The sequence below is a fragment of the Podarcis erhardii genome (genome assembly GCF_964252035.2).
Source record: "Podarcis erhardii genome assembly, chromosome: 13".
In the NCBI taxonomy this organism is placed as follows: domain Eukaryota; kingdom Metazoa; phylum Chordata; class Lepidosauria; order Squamata; family Lacertidae; genus Podarcis; species Podarcis erhardii.
In genome coordinates, this window is record NC_138502.1 from 41,492,036 (window position 1) to 41,514,586 (window position 22,551).

Genomic DNA, 22,551 nt, shown 5'->3' on the forward strand with positions numbered 1-22,551 from the left:
CCGGCCGCTCCCCAGTGAGGCTGCGCGCTGGCGCTGGCATGCCGAATGGCTGAGGCGCCTGGCGCTGCTGCTGCTGCTGCTGCTTCTCCCCGCGACGGCAGACGGGCAGCTCCGAGCCGGGCGGGGGAAAGCGGACCCACTCCCTGCTGCTGTCACCGGAGCCGCTCAGCGCCATGGTCTCCTGGATCATCTCCAGGCTAGTGGTGTGAGTAGCCCGCGCGGGGGTGTCTCCCGCCGCGCGCCCTGCGCTTTTGGGGAACCCCCAGCCTTTTTGCAAGCGCGGTGGGCCATAGGATTGCATGGGGTTGTGGGTCTCCGTCTCGGTCTCCCGTGCGCAACGCAGCTTTCCACCCAACGCGCCCCGGGCTAAGAATATCTGCCCATCTAATTATAGCCTTTCCTTCACAGGCTGCCGCCGGTGCTTGGGGTTTTTTTTTCCCCCTTTTCTTTCTTGCGCTCAGCAGCAGGAGATCGGCGTGGGTTTGGGGTTGTTGTTTTTTATAATACAGCAAAGGGAAGATGTGCATTTTTGGGTTATTTAAAAAAACACACCCCACAAAATCCTATATTGGCTTGGCGCTCCCTGGTAGGGGTAAAGTCAGGACGGATGCACGCGAAAGCGGGGTTGCTTTTTGCAGCGTTTCCCCTCTGCAAATGGGGACAAAAATCGAGTATTGGGAAGGGCGGCAGGGAAATTGACGCTTTGTTGCTGGCAATACCTATTTCTGTGGGGTGGGGGCTCGCTAGAGGGCGCTGTCTGGAGCCATCCCATGGGAGGTGGGAGCAGAGAGAGAGAGGGGTCCTAATTTATTTTTTGGTTAAGCGCTGTTTACCTTTCATGATTAAAATGGGTGGGGGGAAGCATCTGTGGGGTTCCCCTCTCTTTGAAACCAAAACAAAAGAAAAACCCATAGCCCTTCTGGAAAAGCCTTTCTGGAAAAGTGGTGGATTCTCCTGCTTCAACATAGGCGTGGATGGTGATCTTCACATGTCATGGGGTGTCCAGGCATGCCGTACAGGAATCCCTGGGAAATTCTCCCCAGGAAGCAAACAATGGAGTCTGTTTCCATGACCATTTGCATCCAGAAAGGGAAGGGAGTCGGCCTACAACATGTGCCTGCAAACATGAAGCTGGTTATTCTCATAGATGCTGCTTTTGTGAAAGCTTGCCAAAGTTAGGAGAGCAACAGAATGAATCAGAATGTGGATTTTCATTGGGTTTCCTCTTCTAGGATGCTGAAGGCAATTTGTTGTTGGAGGCCCAGCGCCACCTTTGTCTGGAGAGATGTGCTAGGATAACGCCCAGTTCATCCACCTGGCTTCTGTCTCTGCCCACTAGTCTGAAAGATGGGAAGAGGGTGGGATTGATTTTTGAGTTTCCTTCTGTGACAATCAAGAGCCTTTTGATGGCGGATCATAGCAAAGGTTGTAAGAACAGAAGCCGGCAAGTTATATGACCCTGATTAATCTGCAGCTGTCATTTTCTGTGGTTGAGCTTGCACTTTGCTAGGGTGAACCATGTTAAATATAAGATGGGTATTTTGCAAACAAGATAAGTCTTTTGCTGATCTTTTTAAAAAATAAGATGGCACTTTAAGGTTTTGTTCTGAAAAGCTGTGTTTTCTCCAAATAATTTACATAGTATTTCCAAGTGTGTGATTGGCATAGTATATCTAAGCTCATGTTTAAAGATGCTGTTCCAATCTTCTGTGTTTTTGGCATAATTTCGAATATAGTCTCTCATCTGACTTTTAAACTCAGACTCATTTTTAAACGTCTAGTATTAATCTGTTTACAGTATTTGCCTCCTCCCATCTTGTGAAGCTTTGTTGAAATAGTGCCGATTGGTGTGTAGTTCTGGGAAACAAAGGCAGCCCAAGGAACGGTCGTATTATGAGTGAGGTCATGCATCACACAGTTTGAAAGGCGTGGGGTGGGGTGAGGAAGAGAACAGCATAAGTGCACCTACAGTTCTTTGTTGCACATGGTCCGCAGGCAGAAAAAGTATGACGCGACATCAGGACTTGTAGGAATAAAACACAAAGTTGCTTGATGGTGCAGAATAAAAGGTAAAAGGTAAAGGTACCCCTGCCCGTACGGGCCAGTCTTGCCAGACTCTGGGGTTGTGCGCCCATCTCACTCAAGAGGCCAGGGGCCAGCGCTGTCCGAAGACACTTCCGGGTCACGTGGCCAGCGTGACATCGCTGCTCTGGCGAGCCAGAGCTGCACACGGAAACGCCGTTTACCTTCCCGCTAGAAAGCGGTCCCTATTTATCTACTTGCACCCGAGGGTGCTTTCGAACTGCTAGGTTGGCAGGTGCTGGGACCGAGCAATGGGAGCGCACCCCGCCGCGGGGATTCGAACCGCCGACCTTTTGATCGGCAAGCCGTAGGCACTGAGGCTTTTACCCACAGCGCCACCTGCGTCCCATGATGATGCAGAATAACCCTCATTAAATACTAAGTAGAGCAAGGGTCAGCAAACTTTTTCAGTAGGGAGCCGGTCCATTGTCCCTCAGACCTTGTGGGGGGCTGGACTATATTTTTTTTGGGGGGGGGGAATGAACAAATTCCTATGCCCCACAAATAACCCAGAGATGCATTTTAAATAAAAGGATACATTCTACTCATGTAAAAACACGCTGATTCCCAGACCGTCCATGGGCCGGATTGAGAAGGCGATCGGGCCAGATCCGGCCCCTGGGCCTTAGTTTGCCTTCCCATGACATAGAGGAAATGGTTTCTTACAGTACAGACCACCCCTAGATTCCCTTTCTGAATGTGCTAGGTTGTGTGTTAATGGGGTGTGAAGGCAGTCTTCAGGTCATACAAATTTGGGTTAGGGTTTAAATGGAATTGCTCCGAAATATAAGCATTTGATCGAAGTAGCCTCCGAAGCCTGCTCCCCATTACCCCACTGCAATGAACATATGGCTAATTCAGAGCATGGCCATTTGAAGCAAGTGTGGAAAGTTGCAAGGGAGGAATGCACAAGAATGCTAAAAGTTTAAAGTGCTGGTTGAGTCCCAGCCAGGGTCTGTTGGCTCTGAAGTTGGGAATATTCTTAAAGCGGCAGTTGGAAGAAATGCAAAAATCAAAGGAAACTGTAGAATTATAGAATTGTAGACCTGAGGGTCATCTCGTCCAATCCCCCTGTAATGCAGGAATCTCAGCTAAAGCATATCTGAGTTGCCCCACTAGAAAAAAACAAACTCTTAAACAGACAATCAGCATAACTAGCATCAGAGAACAGGCACCTACCATTTCTGGTTGTCAGGAGTCCAGGTTCCCAGCTTGATAACACAGTAAGTGTAGGTAATTAAAAAGGAGGATTTATTGCAAAAACAAACAGATAGCTCCGGACGGCTCTAACAAAGCCTCCGGCATCATCACTCAAGATGACCCTTCTGAAGATTTCTTCTGGTGTTGACAGAAGATACTGAACTTATGACTCTTACGTCTCTTGTTTTGCTTCCTGTCTAGTAGCCCTCCCATTTGCCAACTCTTTGGACTTATTGGTTTAGCTCCAATCTCTTCCTGTTCTGAACATGCTATCTGTGTGTTTGTTCACTCCTGTTTGAGCTTCCGGCAAGCTTTGACCGTATTCTACTCTGCTCTCAGCTACTGCCTTATTAGCCTGCCCTTCAAGGTCAGGAAGAGCCAAAGTCTGCAGCTGCCGGCTCTCCACTGCCTGTCTAACACCTAAGCCTCTCTGTTCTTGGCTGCCTTCTGCAGTTGGCTGCAAACCTTTGCTAGGAGCTGGCTCATTCCTGACACTGATTGACCTGGTGACGTAGCCATGGTGGGACCTGAGTAGTCCTGGCCTTTGAGAAACTTGTATTTCAGGTCTATCCCTCTGTTGCTTCTCAATGGCTAAACCTGTGGTCCATATGTTGGCAGACCTGGCATCAGGACAACATCTTCCCACTCACTGCTGAAACCTTCAGCTATTTCCCAGGCTCTCTTCGCCTTCTCCATCCCTTAATTCATTGGACTGCTGCTCCAGTCAGCTTCACAGCTCTGTTTCCACTGCAGTTCCCATAAAAACGAAACCCCAAAGTGCCAGGTTAACAATGCCAGACTACGCTTCAGGATTGGCATACACTGTCTCCTACCCATCTTCAGCAAAAACAACACTGGGTTACTTTTCTGGGCTGGCGTAACACATACTCTCTCAGCCACTGTCCTGTTCTCTGTGAAATGGGTATAGTAGCAGTGGACTTTTATCTGCATTGGCATTAACAGAGTAATTTATAAAATATTTATCAAGACAAAAGGAAATCACATTTTTTGGGGGTAGGAAATAAGGCTTTAGCTAGAAAGAACACAAGTTCCTGACTTTGCTGCTACTTTTTGTTTGGAGTCGACACACTGATTCCCTGTCCTAGCTACAATAAAACCCTAGATATTTGACTTGTTTTCTGTGGAGCAGCTATCACCTCTCTAGTAGGGAAGACCAGCAGAATACAGTGGTACCTTGGTTTACAAACTTAATCCATTCTGGATGTCAGTTCTTAAACCAAAACCGTTCTTAAATTGAGGCACGCTTTCCCTAATGAGGCCTTCCGCCGTGGGTGCCCTTCCACCGTTCAGATTCCGTTCTTAGACCGAGGTAAAGTTCTCAAACCAAGACACTATTTCCGGTTTTGCGGAGTTTGTAAACCAAATCGTTCGTAAACAGGACTGTTCTTAAACTGAGGTACCAATGTATGCTTAAAAGCAAAGCAAGGGTCTATATTGGGCTTTCCTCTTCAGCCTTCCCTAATTGGCTAGATCTGCTTTCCTAAATCTTAGTCATTGCTATGGCTTCATTCATTGGCTAAAAACACGGAAAGGTGGAAGCAGGCTGGTTTCTTGCAAAATAAACGAGGGGGGAAAGTGCCTGGACATTTTGCCTCAGATCTCAGGTTATACAAATGCTAAAAGCTTAACTATTTTTTTAAATTAAAAAATGGGAATCTGGGGAATCACAGTTCATCTGATGGAGCAGAGCGACTGTGTCCCCCCCCCCCATGGACATTCACAATGGCCACAGAATCCCCATCCTTGCTCTGTACAGAAAATTAGGAGACAAGCAAGGTACTGTAACTGGAAGGAACAGGAATTTGGCAGCAAAGGGTGGACACAAAGCTGAACTCCTACATTGGGAGCTAGGAGCAACAATGGCCAAAGTCAGACAAACTGGAAGCATTGTTGTTATTATTATTTATTAAATAATAAATAATAATAAATAAATAATAAATAATAACCTTGGGTTACATACGCTTCAGGTTCCATACGCTTCAGGTTACAGACTCCGCTAACCCATAAATAGTACCTTGGGTTAAGAACTTTGCTTCAGGATGAGAACAGAAATCACGTGGTGGCAGCGGGAGGCCCCATTAGCTAAAGTGGTACTTCAAGTTAAGAACAGTTTCAGGTTAAGAACAGACCTCCGGAACGAATTAAGTACTTAACCCGAGGTACCACTGTAATAAGAATAAGAATAAGAATAAGAATATTTTTACCCCGCCCTCCCTGGCCACCCTTCATTTGAGGATCTCAGAGCAGTTTACAATACAAAAACGCAAAAATGCATAGCATAGTAACAAACAAAAACAATATTACACCCCCACCCACGGTAGGAGTGTTGTTATGAGTCCTGATCTTTGGCTCTGGGCCCCATATTTCCTGTCTTCGCTCCTTTTTCTTTTTTTAAGAAAACCTGCTAACAGAACAACTGGACTTGCTGCAATGTGTATTGCCAGGGAGCCCTCCAGTCATCATCTGAATTTGTGAAGAGGCCTCATCCTGTATCAATGAGTAGAATAAGCAAATTTTGTACAAATTTGAATCATGGGCCATATAGACCCTTTAAATATTTGTCAGCAGCCCTGGGCCAAAGTAGGAAGTTCTGAAGGGAGGGAAGGCCATTTATGCCACCCACCAGTTGATTTTGGGAGCGTCTATTCCAGCCTCCCTCAACCTGGTGTCCTCCAGATGGTTTGGTCATTGGCCAGGCTGTCTGGGGCTGAAGGGCAGCCGGTGAGGGAAGGCTGATGTAGCCCCATTCAACCTACCTAAAACTATCCAGACCCTTGGGGTGGGGGGCTTTACAGGTTTTAGGAGTGAGACTGTACGTAGCCAACCTTTCCGAGTTAGTGGGCACACTTGGAATTTTCATTATGGTTGTCATTAATTAGATTTGAACTGATTTTATAATGAATTGATTTTAGAATGCTGTATTATTTTACTGTTGTTAGCCAGCTTTGGCTGGGGAGGGCGGGATATAAATAATTTATTATTATTATTATTATTATTATTTTATTAAGTGGCGTGGGCACCGGTCACAAAATGGCTGCTATGGAAGTGTGGCATCACACAAAATGGCTGCCTCATCTACAAGCAGACAAGAGAGAGCCGCATATTCTCAGAAAAGGGGCAAAAAGGCACCTATTGCTACCCTTACTCAGAGAGGGATACTCTTTTTTCAGAACAGAAGAAAGGGAGGGGGGTCCAGTCCTGGAATCCAATGTCATGTGAACCTGTTTAAGGGAATGTGTCAATGCGAGGCAGTCAACCATTGCAAATGGTGGCTTTTTGAGGGGAAGTTCATTGAGACTACTTGCAGGTGTCATAGGAGGTTGTTGCTGTTTAGTCACTCCTGTCTTCTAGGCACTCCTGTCTTCCACTGCCTCCTGCAGTTTGGTCAAACTCATGCTGGTAGCTTTGAGAACACTGTCCAACTATCTCGTCCTTTGTCGTCCCCTTCTCCTTGTGCCCTCCATCTTTCCCAACATCAGGGTCTTTTCCAGGGAGTCTTCTCTTCTCATGGCCAAAGTATTGGAGTCTCAGCTTCAGGATCTGTCCTTCCAGTGAGCACTCAGGGCTGATTTCCCTAAGAATGGATAGGTTTGATCTTCTTGCAGTCCATGGGACTCTCAAGAGTCTCCTCCAACACCATAATTCAAAAGCATCAATTCTTTGGCGATCCGCCTTCTTTATGGTCCAGCTCTCACTTCCATACATAACTACTGGGAAAACCATAGCTTTAACTATATGGACCTTTGTTGGCAAGGTGATGTCTCTGCTTTTTAAGATGCTGTCAGTTTGTCATTGCTTTTCTCCCAAAAAGCAGGCGTCTTTTAATTTCGTGGAGGTACATAGGAGGTACTGGTGAGCATACTGGGGCCCCCAGACACCATATTGGCAACCTCTGCTCTGTGTTCAGTGGGAAGAATGATGGTCTCCTAACAGGAGCCTCCTTTAATGCGATGAAATGCGCTCACAGAGGCTGTGTGATGTGCACCATAGTGAGCCCCTCCCCACACCGATTTTCCATTAGTTCCAGCACAATCATTTTTGCACTTAATCACATTCCTCTATATCTGCTTTCTGCAAATGAAAGCTAGCTTTTCAAATCTGTATCCTTGTCTGGGTTCCGCTGCATCGTTGGTCTATTCAAATATTGTGGAGATGCCATAAGGAAATGTAGGGCAATCTGAGCCCCGTTCAGTTAAACTGCCTCTGTCTTTCTTTGTGTGATTTAATTTTTAATGTGTTCCATGTGCGCTGAGGTCTGGTCTTAACCTACACGGATTTCTGGTCTCTTCCATCCTGTAACTGCACCCTTAATAAAACAGATCAGCTGACTGATGAACGAGAAACTGATTTCGGAACTATGGCTAAAAATTTATGTTTGCTTTGTTGGAAGTCTTTGTTCTATCTTTCTGAGGACTACAGATTGCTTGTGGAGCTTATGGCAATTGCTATCCTTTTCACTGAGCGATGGATTACGTTAGGTTTCCCTGAAGCATCTTTAGATTGGAAGTTGATAAGACAAGGCAGTCCCCATCATGCCATATTATGTTGACACAGCACATTCCAGCACCACGTAATAGTAAATTTAATCAAACCTACCCTCTTATGTCAAGCTGCTGTAGATAATTTCACTCGCAGCAGTTCCATTGCTTTTAATTCTAACAGATTATGTTCATTACATTTACTACCCTAGTATAGATGTTAAAAGGATACAAATTTCTTCCATTTCAACCAAAGGTTTCCTGAGGCTTTGATTGATCTTGGATCTGAGTTTTCATATCATTACAGAACCAGATGATAGGAACTGGGTAGGGGTATCATCTTTTGTCCCTTTCGGGAATTCCCTCATTCTTCATACACGCTTGTCAAAATCCTAGTCTTTTGTCAATTTAATTGCTCAGTGATGGATGGGAGGACCAGAAGGTGGAAGGAGAAAGGAGTGGCGCTTTCCTTTGTATTCTCAGTTTTGCTGCACGCTCAACAAACTTCTCCTGCCTGCTTCCCTCCCCAACTCAACAGCTGCATCAATGATGGGAATGCGTTGGGGCAAAGACACCTCCTTGTTTGGGGGAAGTGAAATACCTGAAACATTTGCCCTCACAATGTTGGCATTGTGTTCAGGAAGGACTGACTGTCTGACCTTCCAGCTGAACTATTGGAAATGCTGTGGTTCCTTATTCTCCCAAACCCAGGATAGGGTTGGGACTAAAGGTAAAGGGACCCCTGACCATTAGGTCCAGTCGTGGCCGGCTCTGGGGTTGCGGCACTCATCTCGCTTTATTGGCCGAGGGAGCCGGCGTACAGCTTCCGGGTCATGTGGCCAGCATGACTAAGCCGTTCTGGCGAACCAGAACAGTGCACGGAAACGCCGTTTACCTTCCCGCCGGAGCGGTACCTATTTATCTACTTGCACTTTGACATGCTTTCGAACTGCTAGGTTGGCAGGAGCAGGGACTGAGCAACGGGAGCTCACCCCGTCGCGGGGATTTGAACCGCTGACCTTCTGATCGGCAAGTCCTAGGATCTGTGGTTTAACCCACAGCGCCACCCGCATCCTATGGGTCGGGACTAATGCGTCTCACATAAATGTCTTCCTTGCCAACGAAGATCATGGAACGAAAGTATATTAAATTGGGAACAGGCCGTAGCTTCATGGTAGAGCCCATGATTTACATGCAGAAGCTCCTAGGTTAAACCCCTGGCTTCTCCAGCTAGGAAAAGGAATATTCCCTGCCTGAAACCGTGGGATGGCCACTGCCAGTCAGTTGACAGTACTGAGCCAGGTAGGCCGATGGTATAAGCCTGCTTTCCATCTCTTTGTAGGTTTCGGTTTCTTGCAATGACTTCAAAAGCCCCGAGGGTGACAAAGAGCAAAAATGTTGATGGGGATGGTTTGTGTGTCTATGTATTATTTATTTATAATCTAGTTAATTTGATGGACAGGGGAGAGGGGAAGAAGGGATGGGACCACCCAGCATTTACGCAGCTCCCTACCCATCTGCTCTGCACGGACCATCTGTATCCCCCGCCATTGCTCCTGGCCCGGTTGCCATCCATCACTGAAGTCATCGCTGTGGCTGGGGCAAGGGAATGCTGGGAATTAGCTTGATAAATATTGCATAGCCTGAGCTCTGTAGCACTATATAGCTTTCTGAGGAAGGTTTCAGGAGAGTGTGCCTCTTCACCCCCTCCTGAAATCCTTTTGCTCCCCTTCCCTTCCCCCCAGTAATAAAGTCCTCACATTTGGATCCGACTGTCAGCTACAAGCCAGAATCCTTCAGTGTTACGTAGCACAATTAGAGTGGGTGGTGTTGGTTCAGGAGGGCAAGAAGGAAAAGAAGGTCTCCCCCCCCCCTTTTGGAAAACCAAATGCCCTGCAAATCCACATCAGGGCAAAGTGTTTTGGTTGGCCAAGTGATGGTAGCTCCTTAATGTAGATTTCTTAAAATTTATTTTGGGCCAACCTTTTCTTTTCGTGTCACTGTTCCCAGGAAAGGAGGAGTACCTTCACCCATTATCAACTTTTCCACACTTGGAGATTATTTTCAGAAAACCTGCGCCTGTACTTGCCCATGAGACCTAATTAGTTTGGGTACCTTTTCAGTGGTAGCCCCATGCCTGAGGAAGTCAGTTCCCAAAAGAGGTTCTTCTGACCTCTTGTTGCAAGCCTGTAAATTTGGGGGTTTTTTTATTATGCCTTCTGTTGGGACTTACAGATCTTGACAAATTCCTGGATGTTCTGGGGCATCACCCCTTGGGAAGAGCAAATGATGTTGTTGAGGATCTTGTCTCGTTACAAAACGGTGAGATGCAGAGGGTCCTTGAGTGCCCTCTCTGATGCCAAGGGGATCTACAATCCACCTTGGTATCCAAGGGAACTGTGGGTGTTGAAACAGGTTGTGTGACTGCCAAGAGTGTTGGTGGTATAGATCTCACTCCAAGGCTGACTGAGCATTGGTTAGAGGCCATGATTGCGCCTAACATATGGTAATAAGGGCAGTGAATAAGTCCTCCTTTGCCAACTCCACTGAGGCCAAGTATTGGTCCAACATAACTTTTGTAGTTTGTCCAGAAATTGGTCTCACCAGCTGATAGGAGGTGAGTTGAGGCCTGCTGTCATTGCCTGGCCCACCATTTTAAGGATAGGGTTGCTCCGCTCTATGGTGATTTAGATATTATTGTGACCGTCCCAGCTGTAGTTCCAATGCTGCATCTCACCTGACAGAAAGAAATATTACCCTTCCATGCTGTGGATAATGAGAGCATCCGTTTTTGTCTTCTCTTTACCTTTGAATAGAATTTCAGCTGTGCAATTGACATTTATATGCCGACTGAGAAGCTTTATTTTGTTTGTGTGTGTGTCACCCTAAGAAATCTCACCCAAAGTACCATCTGTAGGGAGAACATAAGGCTCAGCAATGATCTCTGTGTTCTGAGAGAGCCATGGGTTAGATTATATATATATATATATGTGTGTGTGTGTGTGTGTGTGTGTGTGTGTGTGGTTATTGTGTAGGCGAGGAAGAAGCAGGGTTGTTTTAAAAACACATCTACGTTTCCTAAGTTTTCATTCCTCGCCAAGGGAAAAAAATTTGTACACAACCGCGGCCACGAACGTGCTTATTGTGACAAATTGGAAAAATGACAAACTCCCTACCAGAGTTGAATGGTTATCCAAATTGACAGAATATGCGGAATTAGCCTCTCTTTCGGAAAGAATCAGAGACAAGCCCAGACAGGAGTTCATTCTAGATTTTCAAAAATTATTTGAAAAGCAGTTGTAATCTAAACATGGTAGTTGCCTTTGAATTATTTCTGTAAACAGTACATATGATGGAATATGATATCGAAATAGAAATAGAAATAGTCATGATAAATTAAAGCAAGATTTTTGATATAAAAGAAAATATGGAGAGGATGGGAAGTCATAGGTTTGTCTAGAAAGCACATAGTTGAAACTGTATACCGTATTTTTCGCTCTATAAGACGCACCAGGAGGAAAACAAGAAAAAAAATATTCTGAATCTCAGAAGCCAGAACAGCAAGAGGGATCGCTGCGCAGTGAAAGCAGCAATCCCTCTTGCTGTTCTGGCTTCTGGGATAGCTGCGCAGCCTGCATTCGCTCCATAAGACGCACACACATTTCCCCTTACTTTTTGGGAGGGAAAAAGTGAGTCTTATAGAGCAAAAAATACAGTATATTTTTTGTGATATCTTTATTGGACTGACTGAAATGAAGATGACTATGTGGGGTGTGTGTGGGGGGGGGTGTAAAATGAATAAAGCATTTAATTTTTTTTTTTTTAAAGTTTCCTTTCAGAAAAATAAGGAACGTGGGGAGGGGAGAGATTGCTTTCCATCAGATTAAGCCAACAGGCTTGAGTCGCTAACTGCTGCAAGTGAAATAACCAGAATAACTGAGAAATGTATTCTTGGCAGCTCCACAAGTTTTTTTTTAGTGGAGCATTAGAGGGAACATCATAACAATTACTGCCTTCCAATGTTTGTATGAGCTGCCTTCTTCCCAGGTGGCAAATGTCTCTCTGTGCCATGCACAAAACAATATCTGTTGCCTCGGGGTTGCTTTGGGGCTTTGCACCCATCTCCCTAAGAAGCAGATCCTAGTCCATGTGCAAAATTGTGCATGCTAGATTTATTCACTAAAACATTCCCTTTTGCCAGTGAAGCAGAAGAACTGTCTGTTACTTTACTTTTTTGCAGTGCAAGGCCCATGCAACCTTGCTCTGAAGTCCTATGCTAATTAAGGCTTACTCCAAAGTAAATGCGCACAGGATTGCAGCTTTAACCTCTCTTCCCCTCCAGAGTGATTACATTACTCTAATTACAGTGCTGCAGAGATAGCTTAGGAAAGAGAGTGAATATTTATGTAAAGGTGACGGAGCTTAATTGATTATGATCTCATCTTAGTGATGCTGCTTTTGTTAAAAGCGTTACTGGAAACTGCAAGGAAGGAAGAAATTGTCTGTAATTTTCTGCTGTCCAGAAAAGCCCTAGAAGCACCAGATAAATGTACATTTTAGCACCAGAGGGGGAGATCTACAATGGTGTCTTTTTGTTTAAGTTCACAAACATTTGTCCTGGGGGTAGCTTTTCTGGTGTTTGCCATTGTTTTTCCTTCAAACTAGTAACGCATGATGACTTCCCTTACTGGAAAGGTATAGTGGGGAGCATTCCACTCCCTAAAAATGAAATGAAATGATAAATTATAGCCTTTGTAGAAAGTTCTCAAAATGGTATGAGCATGGCAGGGAAGAGGGTGTTTTTGGACTGCCTGAGAGGGTCAGGAACACTAAATCAGTAGGTACCTGTGACCAGTGTTTTACTCTGAGGTAAATTCCAATATTCCACATAGTCCCAAGGGCAACACTAGAGAGGAGTCGAACAGTCCAATGGTCAAATACAGTACAAGGAGATACAGTGGTACCTTGGTTCTCAAACGCCTTGGTACTCAAACAACTTGGAACCCAAACACTGCAAACCTGAAAGCAAGTGTTCCAGTTTGCGAACTTTTTCCGGAAGCTGAACATGCTCCGTTTTGAGTGTTACACTTCTGATTTGAGTATTACGCTGAGGTCTGTCTGTTTTTTCTATTTATTTTGCATTTTTGTTTTTGCGGCTTTTTTGTTTTGTTTTTGTGACTTTGTGGAACCCAGTTCAGCTACTGACTGATTGTGTGACTACAGTACATTGTTTATTGCTTTCATTTTATGGATCAATGGTCTTGTTAGATAGTAAAATTCATGTTAAATTGCTGTTTTCGGGGTTGTTTTTAAAAGTCTGGAACGGATTAATCCATTTTGCATTGCTTTCTATGGGAAAGCGCGCATTGGTTTTGGAATGTTTTGGTTTTGGAACGGATTTCCAGAATGGATTAAGTTTGAGAACCAAGTTCAAAGTCAAACCGTAAGGCCAGGTTCCCATCTATGAAGAAGATCAAAGACTGGTATCCTGGGGTTATTCTTACCATGGAGTCAAATAAACTAGGTACTTTCAGTATTGCAGATTACTAGTGTTCTTGGAGAGTTGGGTGTTCTGTATAGGCTTTTCTTTCCACATCTTATGACTCTGCTGAAAGCATTTTATACAGAATTGGTAGCAAATTTAATAACAACTGTGAAATTTAATATCGAAAGGATGTAGAAACCAGTTGATGTTTTCACAATTAACCGTTTGTTCAGTAAGTCTTGGGAAGCTCTGCACACGAACAGGATAGCTATGTTATGAAAGCTACAAGTGATGTAAATAAATCTGTTGAGGAAATATGGAAGCAATTTTAAAAGAAGTTTTGCAATAGAATATATGGGGAGTAAAGATATATCTGATACAAATCACAAATTATCAGTGCAAAATTACAAGGCTTTTCAAAAGTGCATTGTCAGTCCTGAGTACAAAGCTTCTAGACTTCAGTTTTTCACAGTTATCGTTAGTGGATAACACCCAGACACTCAGAAATGCACGTTACTGTAACAACTTTCTAAAACTATCCAATCACTGAACGTCACTTTCAATCCTTCATTTGCATAACTATCTATTGTATCCCCCTGCTGGCCCAGGGTGAGAACTTCAGTACATAACAGGGATAAACAAAGCAAATTCTTTTTTTTTTTAAAGGACATCTTACCACCCTCCGATGTCAACAGTATTCTTAATATTCCCATGCAACAACTTAATTTTGTATCTTGCGTGTGTGTATGTTTCATTTCAATTTTCATGCAATTGTATTGCCTTCTCTTTGTTTTTTGTTTCGGTATGTTGTTGAACTGTATGCCTTTGATTGAATAAGTAAAAAGAAATATAGAAAAAGAAAAAGAAGAGAGCAGCCAGGCAGCCAGGCCAAAGCCGTCTGTGTATATCACGCCTGCACTGCTTTGACCTACTGAGCTGTTAAAACCTCTTGATTTTGCTGCCAACCTTGGATAAGGAAAAGACAGCAGTTGTTAGGCACCTGACAAGCCACATTGCTGCTGTAGGGCTGCATTGACTGAATAACAAGTTGTGCAGGCCTGCTATTGATTAAACGTATTCTGAAGGATACCACACACAAAAATGAATGCGGTGGCATATGGCTTCTTTAGCACAAACTAAGCTCTGTGGAAATAGTAATATTTGCTGCTGGAAGTGTGGAAAATGTGGGATGATGATGATGATTACCCTACCCAGCCACTGTGGGTGGCACCCAACAGATTAAAAACAGAATAAAACATCAAATATTAAAATCTTCCCTAAACAGGGCTGCCTTCAGATGTTCTCTAAAAGCCAGGTACAGTGGTACCTCACGTTACATACGCTTCAGGTTACATATGCTTCAGATTACAGACTCCGCTAACCCAGAAATATTACCTCGGGTTAAGAACTTTGCTTCAGGATGAGAACAGAAATCGTGCTCCCGCGGTGCGGTGGCAGCAGGAGGCCCCATTAGCTAAAGTGGTGCTTCAGGTTAAGAACAGTTTCAGGTTAAGAACAGACCTCCGGAACGAATTAAGTATTTTACCCGAGGTACCACTGTACTTGTTTATTTCCTAAGCACAGAGGTCAACAACCTTTTTAAGCAGGGGGCCGGTCCACTGTCCCTCCGACCTTGGGGGGGGACACCAGACTGTATTCTTTTTTTGGGGAGGGGGATGAACGAATTCTTATGGCCCACAAATAAGCCAGAGATGCATTTTAAATAAAAGCACACATTCCACTCATGTAAAAACATGCTGATTCCCAGATCTTCTGTGGGCCGGATTTAGAAGGCGATTGGGCTGGATTCGGCCCCTGGGCCTTAGGTTGCCAACCCATGCCTTAGTATCTAGTGGGAGGGCGTTCCACAGGGTGGGCGCCACCACCGAAAAGGCCCTGTAACCTCACTTCTCGCAGTGAGGGAACCGTCAGAAGGGAGAGCTGCTGGACTGCCGGGTTAGGTGGATCAGCGGAATTGTCTGATCTGGATAAGGTGACTTTTCCCCCAGTTTGCTTCCAGTTGTGGTCTCTGTTGCTAATGTCTGGAAGCACAGGGAACACAACAACAGCAATAAATGTGGTAGCAACCATAATGCACTCCGAGACATTTTGATCGTAAGTGAGATTCATTTTGCTTAAATGTTGGCTCTCTTGAAAGTTATGCCTAGGGTCCTTGGAACAAAAAGCAGAAACTGATGAAGACCCTCGAACCCCATGGTTTCCAGTGTGGGGCAATTTGATTTTTTTTGGGGGGGGGGGTAATTCGAGAATGAGTTATTAACAGTTAATGGCCTTTTAGGCTTCCTCCACGTGAATAGGAGTTCAGTTTTTGAATAATAAGAATTGTATGTCACCGGGGGGGGGGGGATCAGGATTTTAGAGATGCTTAGGAGGTGGGGCATAGCCAAAAAAGGAAAGGAGTTGCCTGGTTAAAAACAAAGAGTGTTTACTAGTCTCCTGAAGATTGAAGATACAGACTTCTGAGGAAGGAGAGCACTTATGGGAAGCTGAACATTATTTGGAAATTCTGTTCACAAAATGCTTTTTTTTTTAACCCTTCATCTTATTTAACTTTCAGCTTTCTTTTTTAAAAAAATGCTTTTTATTGAGTTTTCTTTAACATACACAAACAAAATAAATACTCTAAAATTCAACAATCATATGTCTACTTATTTTCTAAACACTCTGTTGTGCACAGACTTCCCTCCCTCCCTTCAACAGGCTTTCATATTGAATTTCCTCTTTTTTTGCAGGTTCTTAGTAGCATCCTATACACATCACAAAATTAATTTTAATCCTACTACAGTCTTTAAGCTTCTATGGTTATTGCCTATATACTCAACAAATTTACTCCATTTTTGAACTTTGTTTCCTCTTGGTTACGGATCCTGTGGGTCAGTTTTGCTAATTCTACATATTCAGCCATTTTTGTCTGCCACTCCATTAGTGTTGGTATTCCCTGAGTTGTCCATTTTGGGGCTACTAAGATTCTGGCGGCAGTCGTAGCGTACATAAATAGTCTCTGATCTGCTTTTCTTATTTCATCTCCTATCTCCTAGGAAGGAACTTTCAGGTTTTCTGAATGACTGAAATGCAAATCTTGTTGTCAGGATTCTCTCCTACGTTTTTTTGTCATATATTTGGATTTATATTCCCATTATGATTTTTACTACGCGTTCTCATTTTCTATTTTTATGTTATGAACCACCCTGTGGTCTTCGGATGAAAGGTAGTATACAGTTTTAATTAATTAATCATAATAATAGTAGTAATGAAAGAGAGTTGCTGTTTCTTTCAGAGAAAGCTAAACATCATTAATTTATGTGTGACTGTTGCTTCCCTGGAACATTTAAAAAAGCTTGGGTGACGAAGAAGATGAGTCTTGTTTCAGATTTGCTAGAGGCAGCCCTTTCCAGCAAAGAGGCTCTTCATCAGCTTACTTTTAACCATATGTGAATTCTGGAGAAGGGTAATTCAATTCTCTGCGCCTCATAAAAGGCGTTGGGATGGGTGGAAACTAAGACGAGAAGCTTGGCTCTCAGATGGACTGGGAAGAACGGGGTGGGCTAAGGTCATTTCAGTGCCTATAACCTCTGAATGGACAATCTCACCTGTTCGCCAGTGTCCAGCAACTGATGTCCAGTCACTCAAGTCAGAATGATGCAGAGACTCCTTCTAAAAGATAGGTCTTGCTTCAAGACAGCCGTGGCTGCTTAAATTAGAAACAGGTTTCCCTTTCAGCTCTAGATGTCTGAGCTTCTAGGGGCTAGGTGTCTAAAGCAGCTAAAGATTGTGAAAAGTAAAGGCAGATTTCTTAATTATTTTTAGAAAAAAGAAATAAAATTCAATAGGGGTAACTTTTCATGTAGAACAACTGCTTTAGAGTATTGGTTTTATTTGCAATAAATATACATCCCCCCCCTTATCATCACATCTTCTCTGAACTTCCTCCAGAGATTTTTATTGTGACTGCCATGAGGAATTACTTCAATTTTTTAAATGCTGTAATTAATTAAATGACACAGCTTTCTCCCATGTCCACATTGCTTTACAAACCATTTCATATTCGTTTTCTTTTACATTTTGTTAGGGTTGCAAGCTGATTTATGAAATATTAGTCACCATAATGTTAGTCAAATGATTGATCTATTTATATTTGCAGATATTCACACATTCACTAAACAGGTAATCCCCTCCCCCCCTTTAAATAGCTCACGTGTGCATATCTTGGAACATCATTCACTCACACAGACATATACACACACATATTTTAAAGCAAAAACTTAATCTGAATATTCACATTCCAAAGCTAATGCAAAAGATCAAAGGTTGAAAACTTGGTTTTTGTAAGGTTAGCATTCTGTTTCAGTGCTTTTTGAACACTATTGTCAGAGCTGCCCCAAGGTCCCAGCTCACAGAGGACCAACGCCAGGTCGTCGTTATGTACAAAAGTCTTTATTAAAGTTCAGTTTCCATTTCAAAGCTGCAGCGCGCAGCTCTACGTCTTAAACCCTAGACCGTCGAAGTCCCATCTGAATCTCCTCCCCCCTGACACCAGTTTAAGATCCTAGCCCTGCTCCACCTCTTCCGCTGCTCTCTCCTCCTCTGGGTCCTCCTGCCCGCTGGGGCATTCCCCTTTCTGGACTCTTCTGACGCTGAGTCGCCTGACTCCTCCCCCTGCCTCCGGCGGGCTTTAGGACCTGGTTCCCAATCCTCATTCTCTGCTGTCCCGCGCTCCTGTACATTTGAACTTGTCTCTCGCGCCAACCCAGTGACCTTCCTCCTGACCGTTACTCTGCTTCGGTCACTGCTTCCCTCTTCCGGGAGGCTCGCTGGACTTGACCTCCCTTCCTTTCCCTGACTCTCCGATGGAGGCGTGGTCAGCCCTGACTCATCTTCTCTCCCTGGTGGGGGATACGCTGGCCCCGATACCTGGGACTCTTCCCCCCCACTATGCTCTGGTGGGGAAGCTGGTTTCCAACTGCTGCTCTGGGAGTCCCCGCTGGCCCCTTGCTCCTGGGGTGTCCCCCTTGGGAACCCCCTTGCCCTGGCCACCGGCGCCCCCTTCTGTGAATCTTCCGATTCGCTGGAGAGGCTCATGGAATCTCTCGGGCCACTGTCATCTTCTCCTACGCTCCCCTCGGATTCTTCCCCTTCGCTCTCCATCTCCTCCCTTCCCTGTGCTTCTGCTCTTGAGCCCCTGACAACTATGTTCTCTGCTGCTAATTTTATTCTGATCTTGTTTTGATTTCCTATAAAATGTGGGTGGGACAGGAAGGAGTGTGTGGCTTTGAGATTTGTGGGGAGGAGATTTTATTTTATTTTATTTTTGACATTCTCATTTAGAGTGCTGTACAGTGGTACCTCGGGTTAAGAACTTAATTCGTTCCGGAGGTCTGTTCTTAACCTGAAACTGTTCTTAACCTGAAGCACCACTTTAGCTAATGGGGCCTCCTGCTGCCGCTGCGTCGCTGCTGCACAATTTCTATTCTCATCTTGAAGCAAAGTTCTTAACCCGAGGTAATATTTTTGGGTTAGCGGAGTCTGTAACCTGAAGCATATGTAACCTGAAGTGTATGTAACCCGAGGTACCACTGCATTCTTATTGGAGGAGCCTCCACTGCACACACATTCCAAAAACAACTACTTCTGCTACGAACTTAAGAATGGTATCAGAGGAACCGTCTCTCTCCCAAACTTGCCCAAGTTCTGAGATATCCAGGTGAGGCCATTCTCTCAGTTCTGTCACCTTCACAGGCACATGTGATGAAAATGTGAGAGAGGGCCTTCTCAGTGGCTGCTCCCTGGCTTTAAAACTCCTTTCCTTGAGCAGCTAGACCAGGGCTCGGCAACATTTTTTGAGGCTGAGCCAGTCCACTCCCCAGCAGACCTCTCGGTGGGCCGGAGCATGCGCGTCCATGTGACCTGTGTGTGCGCTCAAGCTATTTCCGGCGCTCTTTTGGGTCGGAAAAGCACTGGAAACAGTGTGTGCGCATGTGCAAGGGCGCTCCCGCATCGCTGAAGTGCGCCTGAAGTAGTGTGTGCATATGCGCCTGTACGCATGCGTATTACGCTATTTCCAGTGCACTTCTGGGATGGAGAAGCGCTTGTGCACATGCGCACACACTATTTCCAGCACTCTTCCGACCTGGAAGTCAGTCCCCGCAGCGAGAAAAAAATGGTGCCATGGGGAAAAAAGCACTGAATCCCCACGCCGATCCACAGAACGGCCGTGGGTTGCTTCCAGGAAGCTCATGGGCCGGAACCTGCCCATGGGCCTTAGGTTGCCGACCTCTGAGCTAGACTAACTCCCTTCTTGTTGTCCTTTTGTTCTGGCAGGCTTCTGGGAACTGACTGCTTTTAAGAAAATAACTCTTTAACAGTGTGCGGTACAGTGGAAACTTGGTTCCCGAACTTAATCCACTCCGGGAGTCCGTTCCGGGAGTCTGTTCGATTCCTGAAACAGTTCGGGAACCAAGTGCAGCAGCTTCCTGCAGCCAATCAGAAGCCGTACCGGGCGTTCAGCTTCCAAAGAAAGTTCGAATACTGAAACAATTACTTCCGGTTTTCATTCGTTCGTTCGTTTGGCTCCCAAGGCGTTCAGGAGCCAAGGTTTCACCGTACCATTTCTAAAATTATTATTATTATCTGCAAGAAGTACAGGGGTTAATTCAATGGTGCAAAGAAAATAATCTTATGCTTAACACCAAAAAAACCAAAGAACTCATAATTGATTTTAGGAGAAAGAAAAGTGTATTTTTACCATTGCACATAAATGGCGAGGAGGTGGAGAGGGTTGGTAGTTTTAAATACCTGGGCACTTACATCTCTGAGGACCTCTCATGGGCTGCAAATATTAATATGGTTGTGAGGAAGGTGCAGGGGAGGTTGTATTTCCTGAGAATGCTCAGAGGATTGAATCTATCTCAGCACCTACTTCTGTCCTATTATCATAGTACCATTGAGAGTGTCTTAACCTATAGTATATTATCGTGGTATGGGAGCAGCTCTGGAATGGATAAAAAAGCTTTACAGAGAATAATTAAAATTGCCCAGAATGTTATTGGGCTCCAACTACCAACCCTGGATGAGATCTTCACGTCTCGCAGCTTGAAGAAGTCACACAATATCCTGAGAGATCCCACCCATCCTGCTCACAACCTCTTTGAACTGTTGCCTTCGGGCAGAAGATATAGGACAATGAAAACACGAACCACACGCCTTCTGAATAGTTTCTATCCAAGAGCTCTGATTGCACTAAATAATGATCTCAGGGCCAGTTGTAAGAAATAGCAAGCAGCGAGTAGTAAGGAATGAGATAGGTTTTAGGTTATGCTATGCTTCTAATAGGTTGTGTTATATTCTGGATTATGTATGTTTTAATAGATTATGTCTGAATAGGATGAGAGTGTTGGTGATACGTGCAAATGTGTATGTGAATCCGGTCTTGGGTGTTTGATTTTCGTTGTTGTGTATACTGTGTATATACGGACAATGACAATAAATTTAAATTTATCTAATTTTAGTAGATATGGCTTTCTACACTGTTTTGATTACATAGATAGATTAATTAGGTAAAGGTACCCCTGCCCGTACGGGCCAGTCTTGCCAGACTCTAGGGTTGTGCGCTCATCTCACTCTATAGGCCGGGAGCCAGCGCTGTCCGCAGACACTTCCGGGTCACGTGGCCAGCGTGACAAGCTGCATCTGGTGAGCCAGCGCAGCACACGGAAACGCCGTTTACCTTCCCGCTGGTAAGCGGTCCCTATTTATCTACTTGCCCCTGGGGGTGCTTTCGAACTGCTAGGTTGGCAGGCGCTGGGACCGAACGACGGGAGCGCACCCCGCCGCGGGGATTCGAACCGCCGACCATGCGATCGGCAAGTCCTAGGCACTGAGGTTTTACCCACAGCGCCACCCGCGTCCCTGATAGATTAATTACTTCTTAACAATAATCTTGTATACATGGTTAGCTGTGTGCGTTTTATCTGTATTTATCTTAATTTTTGTGAGCCGTGTTGAGAGAGGCGAGAGAGGCAAAATACAAACAAACAAATTTAAATGGTACTGGTAATTGGAAACAGGGACTCATAGCTTAGCTGCAGCTGTTGCTAAAGGCTGCAGCTAGCACATGCCCCCCAGAACACAAACTGAAATATTGCAGCAGCATTTGTTTAGATGAGAAGTTTACAGCTTCTCTGTGCTGGTTTTGGGGAAGCACAATTTTGTTTTGCTAGGAACCTATGAAGAATTTGTTATCCCAGCAGTGCTGTAAACTTAGGAGGCTCTCAAGCTCAACTACCAAGAGGTTCTACCACCATGGCAACCAGGGAAGCAAAGCTCAGATGGGTTGCGGTGTCATTAGGAAAGCCATGAAACATTTCTTTTATAGAATTTACTCGGTTTAGTAGGCCGGTTTCCACCGCAGTGGCTATGCAGTCCAGAATTAACTACAGTGGTACCTCGGGTTACGTATGCTTCAGGTTACATACACTTCAGGTTACAGACTCCGCTAACCCAGAAATTTTACCTCAGGTTAAGAACTTTGCTTCAGGATGAGAACAGAAAAAGTGCTTTGGCAGCGCGGTAGCAGCAGGAGGCCCCATTAGCTAAAGTGGTGCTTCAGGTTAAGAACAGTTTCAGGTTACTCCGGAACAAATTAAGTACTTAACCTGAGGTACCACTGTATAAGCGAATTAAGCTAAAGTGTAGAGTCCCAGTCAAATTCAAGACCATGTTATGACACAATCATTTAGAATTTCTCAATGTGGAGAGAGTGCTGGCGTTGACCATGGCTTTTTTATTTTCTTTTTGTTAACTATATTTTTGATAACTATATTCTGGTTGAACTTTCCTCATGAGATTGCAGGGCAGTAGCCTTGCTTGTTCTTAGGTTGGCACAGGTAAAAGAATATTGTGCATTATTGCTGGAGAGTCTGTGTGAATGGTGGTTTTTAAGAACAGGAATTGTTCTGCTAAAGCTTATCGTTTCAGATTATTTGGTTTCTCTTCAACAAATCCTTTTGCATACATTGTGCTTCTGTATTTTGGTTAACACCCCTTTGGATACTTTCTGATTTAAAGTGCAAAGGGAAAAGGGACTGGTGTTCCTCTTAGCAGAGCATCGCAGATGCTTTAACAAACAGGGAGTGGACTTGTATGAATGCCTATTCAGTGTGTTTCAGAAACATTCCAGTAATTTGTTTAAAGCAAAACGTAATTAAATAGTGAATAATTTAATAATTGAGGAATGTTTAATTAGATGATGAATGCATATTAGCAGGC

The 22,551-nt window shown here is 44.5% G+C and overlaps 1 protein-coding gene across 3 annotated transcripts in view; it reads left to right on the forward strand.

The window, feature by feature from the left end:
- Positions 1-22,551, forward strand: part of REEP1 (receptor accessory protein 1) — a 68,131-nt gene continuing 45,580 nt past the window's right edge. Inside the window, exon 1 of one of the 3 annotated variants that reach the window (XM_081838178.1) lies at positions 1-205. In XM_081838178.1, the coding sequence (XP_081694304.1) occupies positions 174-205 (32 nt within the window). In that variant the 5' untranslated portion in view covers positions 1-173. The remainder of the gene's footprint in view (positions 206-22,551) is intronic. The other 2 variants (XM_081838177.1, XM_081838179.1) reach the window with 2 other exon arrangements.